General features: G+C 41.7%; 1 protein-coding gene across 3 annotated transcripts in view; it reads left to right on the top strand.

Annotated features, from left to right (window-relative positions):
* Positions 1-1,079: 1,079 nt before the first annotated feature.
* Positions 1,080-9,832, top strand: part of Dip-C (dipeptidase C) — a 557,142-nt gene continuing 548,389 nt past the window's right edge. For all 3 annotated transcript variants that reach the window (XM_065221940.1, XM_065221939.1, XM_065221938.1), the window contains exon 1: positions 1,080-1,305. In XM_065221940.1, the coding sequence (XP_065078012.1) occupies positions 1,111-1,305 (195 nt within the window). In that variant the 5' untranslated portion in view covers positions 1,080-1,110. The remainder of the gene's footprint in view (positions 1,306-9,832) is intronic.

Below are 9,832 nucleotides of genomic sequence, written 5' to 3'. Positions count from 1 at the left end.
TTGCTATTAATCAGTTATGGTCCCATCGGTTATTTTCTATTATTTTGATATTTTACCCCTTATATCTATCAATCTAGGGGCCACCCTTAGCACAGTCGGTAAAGGCGCAGCTACAAAGCAAGACCATGCTGGAGGTGGCTGGGTTCAATTCCCGGTCCGGTCTAGGAATTTTTCGCGTTGGAAAATTTCTCGACTTCCCTGGGCATAGAAGTATGATTGGACTTGTTGTCACACAATTATACCAATGCAAAAATGGTACAGGCATCGAAAGCTCTCAATTAATAACTGTGGAAGTGCATCTAGATAGAACACTAATTTGAGAGCACGCAACAAGCTAATATGCGATATGCAATAAGCTTGAAATGCGAAGAAGAAGAAGAAGATCTATCAAACTAATAGCAATGTTGGGTGTTCTTCCCCAATTTTAATAGCATAATTTGTTATTGATTTAATATTCTCATCTACTCGGGGACCGACGAAAGTTCGCCTTTCTTCACGTTTTTTTCCTTGAAACGTACTTGTCTGTCTGTTTACCAAGTGGATTAGCGCGGACACCCTGATGGGCGTGAGTTGCTCTGTTTAGGAGATTTACGTCTGCGATTTGTGTTTATTTTGGTTCTACACAAAAACGCACACACGATTTGTTTTGTTGATCTCATTTCTGGGCTTAAATGTTGAAGCTCCAACTCCGAATATGGCATCACTTTCCAAACTCGGGCTCGAGGTGATTGATGGCTTCCAATCCCTCGATTGTCCATTGAAAAGTGCCTATCAGCAGGTTGATGCGATTTATTACAATTGGGCAAACAATCGATTTTCGGTGATACGCGACCCCACGAGAAATCGGTCAATTAATACTTAATTGTCCTCGAATAACTTCGAGCGTAGCATTGCAGTGGCGACATTCTCCAAGAACGAACGGTTCCCCAGGCAATTCGAAATACTCTGGTAAACATAATTTAACTACGCATCGCCGCTCTCCCCTCACCCGAAAAAAAAAAGCAAAACTGCTAATTGGCCTCCAGAAAAGAACCAAATCTAATCAATTGTGTATTCGTATTATCTCTACCTATTTTCAGACAACCGACAAGTAGCAGCGTAGCAGCAGTCATGGCAACCAACGCCGCGTTTTGGATGGGTGGTAAAACCATTGCGATTCCGATGACGATGTTCCGTGAAAATCGGGAAAAAGTCATCGGCGAGCTCCGGAAGGCTCGCACCTTCGAGGGCCGGGCGCAGATTGTGCTCCAGGGTGGTGACAACCTGAGCCTCTACGACACCGACGTGGACTACGTCTTTCGCCAGGTAGGTGGGTGGTGGTATGAGGTTGGATTGTCGTTTTTTGTAATGGAAACAACATTCAAATACAGTAATTCCTCGATTTATGCGGTGCACAGTGGTCCAGAACTGTGACAAGCTGGTCAAAAGTAGTTATCTCGCGAATATTGCATTTTAGACAAGTGAGTTTCCGGACATGTAAGGCCATTAGGACATTCACAGATCAATGATTAATACCCCTGGAAGTGAGATCCACTTGAGCTCACTTTTTTTTTAATTCTTACTCAAAGTTACTAAAACATTTGGCATGGAATTGCTCGGTCCTGGAATCCAGAAAATATACAAAATCATTCATCTAGAAAATTTGTCCAGTTTTAGAATTGACAAAAAAATCGACCCGGAATATTGATTTTTTTTTTTCAATATTGTGATTTGATAAAAAATAAGTCTACAATGTTTGAGACAATATCAAAACAAGAAACTTTGCTGAAGACACTAGGTGCCCTTTTCTTTATCTCATTGACATATGGAACGTTTTTCGTGGAAACCCCTCAATAGAAGTTTTTACTTTATAATTATTAACTTTAAACTTCTACCGGTTTGAAACGATCTACAAAATTGTTCAAAACAACAATAAACAAAAGTAACACATAATACACAATTCTTGAATATTATAGCACACTAACTTGCGAAAACATATAATTTTTAGCCACTTAATTACGATTTACTACCATTCTTCACCGCATCCCACGGCAAAATGAATTTCTATAGATTTGTTTAAGTGTGTTGTCTTCAGAACAATCAACATTTCTTGCAGAAACGCCTATTTTTGGATGCACCGGACGATTGATAATGGAAAACTCGATTCAAATTTAAAACACTAAGTTTTGATTTTGTTTAATAAATAAATAACAACCGATCCTGAATATGAAATTTTAGAAAACATAAATTTCGAATCTCAATACAAGGGAGATTGATCTTTAATATGTCGATTAGATCTGTGCGGCGATGAAAATATTTTCGGCGGCGGCGTGATATGTTATTTTCTGCCGGCGGTGGCAGCGCGGCGGTGTCACGCCGTTTGCTTTCGGTAGCTGTGGCGTGGCGGCGTGGGTCGGCGTGAGTTTTTTTTAATAATACAGAAAAAAAATACTTTCCAAAACATTCACACATGGACAAAAAGTTCAGATTACTCAAAATCGCTAAAACGTAGGTCACTCATAGTTTGAGTGAATTTTCCTACACTTTCCCGGGGAAAACGGATGATGATGATGGTCTCACCTCTTACCGCTACAAAGATTTGAGTTGGACGCTTTATCTGTATGATAATTAAATATGACATTTTATCCAGGTTAGCAAACAAAATCGAACTGGTTACAATTACAGATATAAATTCCCTCTAGAGTTTACAGTTGCTTCTCAGTGATAAATGTGGAAAAGCTCAGGCGTTCGCCTTTTTTCCACCTAAAATATTCATAAGTATTACAAGCAATCAAGAGTTAATGAACAATCAACAAAGCATCCTATTACACTAGCAACCCCGCAATCTGAAATCTGAAAAATCCATCATCACCTTCAGTGATGCAAAATATCATGACACTCACTCGACACTCGTTAACGCATCAATCGACTATCGCTGACAGAACCTTTTGTCACGCAGTGAGGGGCAGAGCCATGGCAAACAACAATCACCAGTAATGGTCGCTGCTCACAGGCAAAACGTAACACTCACTGCCGATGATGAAAAGCACAACGAAAACAGTGAAGACTTCTTCAGTACGATGATGAGAAAAAGCGAAACGACAGAAGAAAATTAAAACAATGCCTACGCATTCCAAATTTGTCTCGGCAGGCGCGACTGTATGAGTTACAAACAAAGCTGGCAAAAGTAAACGGAAGCTGTTGGGCTCACTCACATAAGCAAGCAAAGCAGCAACTGCATCAAAACGAGCACAGATGAGTGTCGTGATTGTCGGGAATGACCAGATCGGTGATGAATCACTACCACTGACGACATTCACTAGTTGCTTTTTATTTCTTTCGTCAACTTGATGGATGGTCATGAAGAGTGCTTCGTTGGGGTCGAAACCGTGCTGATCCATAGAAATGTAATTCTTGCAGGAGTCGAAAGGTACACCATATATTATGATTTCGAAAAACTTTGAACAAGCACACAACGAAGTTATTCCCCTTTTTTAAACACGGGAACATGACTGACGTTTTCCAGTTTGTGGAAAAACTACGCTTCCGTAATGATAGGTTGAGAAGTGTCATAAGAGGGAAAATCTACTCTTCGCCGCATTTTTTCAAGATGCATGACGATATGCCATCTGGACTGTGGACTATTCCAATTTGTTTATTGTGGAGTCCACCTGATTCGACGTGATCGTAAAGCTTCTCAGAAAACAGTCCCCACTAGGTGTATCTCTACACGCTTCTGTGATTTGACGTGCAGATGACGTAGAATCATTGAATGCCCTTCTAAAGTGAGTGGCAAATAAATTGCACTTTTCCGAAGCGGAAGTGGCGACTTCATTGCCCAGAAATATCTCAACGGTTAACCCATTCTCCTTCCGTTTAGAGTTGACAAATTTCCAAAAATGTCGTGGATGTTTGCGTAGATTTTCCTTAGTTCGTTTGCGGTAGCGTTTGTACAGATAACGGTTATACGTGCGATAATTGTTACTAGCACGTAAGAAATGTTGCTTGGCAAAAGGACAACGAGACTGGAAGTAGGTTCGGAGTACTTTGGATGTTAGACGTTTGAGTCGTCATAAATGTGTATTCCCTCAAGGTGGTTTCGAAAGAACAAAATCAACCAATGTCAATATATTCAGCGGATTCAATGGCCAGTCAGTGTGGCGAAGCGCTTCAAGTAATCCTTCAAAATAAGCGCGGTGAAAGTCAAGTCCAGGTTCGTCCGAGACTGCGATAGACTATTAGTTACTTCAAAAGCGGGATGATTGGCATCAAGAATAGAGAGCGGTTCTACAACTTTTTCAAACTGGCATCGAGAGAGCGTTGCTTCATTCACCAAAACGAAATCCATGATTCGAATGTTCTGATTAGTAATATAGTTAACTTGAGACAGACCATGCAGAGTGAAGCCATCGAATAACGAGGCGCAAGCAACAGTACCCGGCAAGGTCAAACTTCTTGAGTTCGACAACCAGCTGTGGCTGAATGGGACGTACCCCGACCGGTGGAAAAAGAGCCTTGTCGTACCAATACCAAAGGCCAACGAAATCACCGGAGACGTTTCCAAGTATCGGCCCATCACGCTCACCTGCTGGATGGCCATGGTAATGGAAAGAATGGTCAATCGCAGGTTGAAGCAGTTTCTCGAAGACAGCAAGCTCCTCGAATCCATACCGGTACCTCTACGTACTTTGCGACGCTTGGAGACGTACTCCAGGAGGCCAACAGCAGCAGCAGTCACATCGAAACGGCCTCTCTCTCTCTCTCTCTCTCTCTCTCGATATTTCCAAGACCATCAATAGGGCATGGACACCTCTCGTCCTGAAGCAACTAGTCAGCTGGGGACTGAAAGGTCCCATGGTCGAGCTCGTTAAAAACTTCCTCACGGATTGTTCATTCCGTGTCGAGGTCTGCAACACACAGTCACAGCCCTTCATCGAGGAGATGGTTGTTCCGTAGAGGTCAATTATCGCCGTCACACTGTTTCTAATTGCGATATAGAATATACTAATGCAAAAATGCTGGGACCTCCCTTAGCTCAGTCGGCAAAGGTACAGCTACAAAGCAAGTCCATGCTGGAGATGACTGGGTTCGATTCCCGGTCCGGTCTAGGAATTTTTCGGGGACTTCCCTGGGCATAGAGTATGATTGTACTTGCCACACAATTATACTAATGCAAAAATGGTACAGGCATCGAAAGCTCTCAATTAATAACTGTGGAAGTGCATCTAGAACACTAAGTTGAGAGAACGCAATAAGCTAATATGCCATACGCAATAAGCTTGAAATGCGAAGAAGAAGAAGAAGTAATGCAAAAATGCTACTTGCTTAGAAAGCCCTCAACTAACAACTGTGGAAGTGCTCGAAGAATATTAAGTTGAGGGCTGGCGCAAAATCCTAGTAGGGACGTAGCAAAAGCTAAAGAAGAACATCGGAAGTTATTGAAACCGCCCGAAAGGTGTCTGAACATCAATAAAGTTCTCTAAGTTGCCTGAAGTTTTTCCAACGTGATGAAAATTGTCTGGAATTTTTCGGAACCTCTCTAACGTTTCGACAATTTTCCTGAACTCCATCTTCTTGAACCAATTTCTTGAAAGTTCCTGGAATGCAACTGCTCTGAAGTTCTCTGTTACTTCAAAGCGAAACAGGTCTGAAAATAATTAAACTGCCTAGAAATCTCAATGCATCTCTGAAGTTCTCTGTACTCCCCTGAAGATCTGGGAACTTTGCTGAAATATTCGGAAATCCCCTGCGTTTCTCCGATCGCCTGTAAAGTTTGTGAAATTTCCTTGAAGTTAATTCAATTGCCCTGAGTACTCTGACACTTCCTGCTGATGTTTTCGAAGCTACCCTGAAGTTCTTGCATCTGCCCTCAAATAAAAAGGAAATGTCCTAGAAATCTTTACACTTCTTCGAAAGTCACTGGTCTTATGAATTATTCCCAAAATATGTTTGATCTTTTCTACCCTAACCTTCTTGAAGATTGTCGAATTTTTTTCTGATATTTATGGAGCTGTCCTGAATTTTTATCGAAGCTAATATTTACAGATCATTGGGCTTCCCCAATAGTCCTGGCCTTTCTTGAAATTATTGAGACTGCCCAGAAGATCTCTAAAGCAGCCGCCCATGATGGAAGTCTTTCACGTTGGCCCTTTGCAGCACTGGAGGTGCCCAGGATTTGTAACTAAGTTAAGATCTCTAAGCTTCTCTGAAGATCTCTAGCCCAAGCTTCCCTGAGGCTCTGGAAATGTATTCAATGTTCCTCCATTTCCCTGAAGTTTTCTTGCCTTCCATGAAGTTCTCTGGATATCCCAGAAGCTTATAGAACTGCTTAAAATACGTGCAGTTTCTCTGAAGCTGATGGAACCATCTTGAAGTTTTAGGAGCGTATCTGAAGTTCCAGAAAATTTATAAAAGTTCTCAGAACTTCCATTATTATCCCGCAGTTTGTTTCTTAAACTTCCCCGAAAGTCTTGGCAGTTTCTTACATTCTTCGATACTTCTTTAAAGTTTCCTGGATTTGCTTTGAAATCACTGAAACTGCGTTGAAAATTTCTAAACTTCTCGACATTTCACAGTGGGATGAAATCATAGAGCGATTTGATATAGGGATTTGCTCCCTACAGCAAAAATGTGCATTTTTAAAACACTTACTACTTTGTAGAACATTAAATATTCAAACAAAAAAGTTATGGTAAAAACATTGTTTTAAAGGGGGTCTATCCCTAATTTTTGAACTTCTTGAAGGTTATCGTTATTTTCCCAAATTTAAGTAACTGCCGTAAAATGAATTACACCTAAGGCTTTCTGAACTTCCATGAAGTTCTCGCCATTTTTCTGATATTCATGAAAGAACTGCCCGAAGTAAAAGCTAAGTGCCCTTAAGATCTTAAAACTCAATTGGTATTTTGATAACATCTGCAATTTCCCTGATTTATTGGAATTGTCATGAGGTTCTTTGATCTTCACTAAAGTTCTTGATTTTTTTCTGAAATCTCTGGAACTGCGCTAAAGCTATGGAAACCTAACATATACTATCGTCAAACTTATCTGTAGTTCTGGACGTTCTTGAAGTTCTCGGAACAACCCTGATTTTTTTGGAACTGTGAATCCTTATTGTTTTAACATACCAATCCAAATATGTGGATGTGAATAGAACTTTTCCACAGTATAAATGTTATCTGAACCGACCATAATTTCAAAATCATCAGCATGGCATAAACGACTAACTTCAACGTATATCACTTTAGGAACCATTCCCGCTCATAACCGATCATTATCATTAATCAAACAACAACGTGAGACCCACATCAACCCAATTTCACCTCCAACTGTCAACATCACCGACCGTATGCTGTTCCATTAAGGTGAAAGCTGATGCAATCCACAAATGGCCGCTATTTTGGTTACTTTGCCTTACCACTTCTCGAATTTTTGATGACACAAATCTCAGAAACCATAAAGATCTCGTGTGCAAAACTATAATCACTCTTTCGCTGCACTGCAGCATACATGTGATTACAATTTTCTGCACGAAATCTTTATAGTTTATGAGATTCGTGTCATCGAAAATTCAAAGTGGCGAGGTAAAAACAAAAACAAAATAGCGGCCATTTGTGGATTCTATCCACTTTTACCTTAAAAGAAAAAGTGTTCATAATCGTCACCATTAATGCTCGTTCACTCGTGCGAGCAGTGTAAGAGCAGTTGCGACGCAAATGCAATGCAAGAGGTAGATTCTCCCGCATAACGCATCGTATGCTGGGTCACACGACCGATTGCACGAACTCAAACTTGAGTTTCGTACACTTAAATTCGCAAAAAAAACGTAGGTTACTCATAGACTGAGTACCGTCGACCCAACGCTGTTTTTCGGCTGTCATTCGACCAATTACGCTAAGTTTTTTGTATGTGATTAGTGTCAACAATAAACTAGTTATCTACAGAAAGTTAGCTCAATTCGTTGAATGACAGCCGAGAAATAGCGGTCGGTGGGTCGACGGTGATATATGGAGGGGTTACTGTATGAGGAAAATCTGGAGATGTTTCACTCAGTCTATTAGTACATTCCTATAAAATTTAACTCAGTCTATGAGTAACCTACGTTTTTCCGAATTCAAGTGAAAAACCACCCAATGTTGAGTCGATCTGATCGACCGTGCACCAGAAGTGGGAAACCAGATATCGCACCCCATTATCAGTATCGTATTTTACCCACTCGCTGCGTGACTGTCACATATATGATGCGATGGTCGATGGTGACCATTCAGTATGCTCCATTATCATCAGCAGCAGGGGAAACATCAACATCAATAGCATCGTTACGCGAGCAAAACATCTCGTAAAACTTCCACTGATTAAGCTTGCTTTAATGTGAGCATATATGCGACCCTCTGTCGAAGGGGGTGAATGGGTTGTTGTGAAGAAATATGGGGAGAGGGCTTGTTTGCATTGCAGTAGCGACTGACGGACTGTTTGTTATTGCTACAAACAATTGATCGTTGGAGGATGTGCCGCGAAGGGTAGCCGGACGTTGTTTTGTTTGTTAATTGCAATATGGTTGCTGGGGTGTATCCACTGACTGGAAATAATGACGATATTAAAATAGTTAACCGGGTCTGATGAGTTCAATCGTAAAAGTGTGTTCAAATATTATGATAGACCTGCGGGTGAAATTTATTAACCGATTCTCATTGTATGATACAACCCTAACCGTTCCCCCGTTGTTCATCGTATCATTCCGTATAATTGTAAACAAGACGTGATGCCTTGATATGCATACTGCATTGTCATACAACTGGACCGGAATCATCATCATCATCATCAAAAGTTGAGTGTGTGTATGATACGGACTGCTGTCTAATCAGTTTCCTCCCCATGGCCATGTGTGCCATTGCAAAGTATATGACTGGTTATTATGACGACGACGGACCGAGTGCCAACTGCAGTTACGTATGCAACATGCAATTATCAGCGCTACCAGTCTTGAGTTGTTTTGCTCTAGACTTCCGTTCTGTGGATGCTATTATAATTGCAACTGAAATGTGAGCAATAGTGCTTGTTACGGGACTGCATCATTTTCTTTTGCTGGAATTTGTAACTAAGTATGTTCCACTTCGTTTAGAAAATTCCGAGGCTATTAATCCACGTTTCAGCCTGGTGTACTGCCACCACCTGGATCGTTCTTCCGATAATGTTCACGTTGACAGCGAAACAGATGAACCGGCTGGATTTATTGAAGATTGCGACCCCCCCCCCCCATGGTAAAACCCGCCCATTTCAAACACCTTCTAGCACAAGGGGATGAACCGGAAATAAAGAAGCACCCTTTTTTGTCAAGGGATTCCCGCCTGGACTTTGGGAAAACATCGAGTACTACATCGAGAAAGGCTTCTTGAAGTGCACCATGCGCCTGTGCACTAAAGGCATCATGCTGATGGTACCAGCAAAGAAGGACTACAAGGCCGTTGAAGTGCTGCTGAAGCAGGAAAAATGGGAGTATTTCTCTCACGACGTCGAGGAGGACAAGCCGCTCAAGGTGGTCGTGCTGTCGGATGAGCTGAAGAAGAACGGCCTAAAGCCATCGCAAGTCTTCAGGATGAATCGGCACGACGCCTCCCGCAAGTACCGTGACCAGCTGTATTTGGTTCACCCCGAGCGAAACACAACGTGTTTGAAGGACCTGCAGTGTATTCGGGAGCTTTTCCACTTCGTGGTTAAGTGGGAACGCTATCAACCTCGCCCCCGTAACGTCACCCAATGCTCAAACTGCCTCATGTTTGAGCATGGGACCAAAAATTACCACATGGCTCATCGCTGCAACGAATGTGGCAAACAACACGCACCCGAAGAATGC

Source organism: Ochlerotatus camptorhynchus, unplaced genomic scaffold (genome assembly GCF_037179485.1).
Source record: "Ochlerotatus camptorhynchus isolate MF236.1 unplaced genomic scaffold, CSIRO-AGI_Acam_v1.1 ptg000150l, whole genome shotgun sequence".
In the NCBI taxonomy this organism is placed as follows: domain Eukaryota; kingdom Metazoa; phylum Arthropoda; class Insecta; order Diptera; family Culicidae; genus Ochlerotatus; species Ochlerotatus camptorhynchus.
The sequence above is the reverse complement of the archived record's forward strand: the minus strand, read 5'-3'. Positions and strand labels throughout refer to the sequence as shown.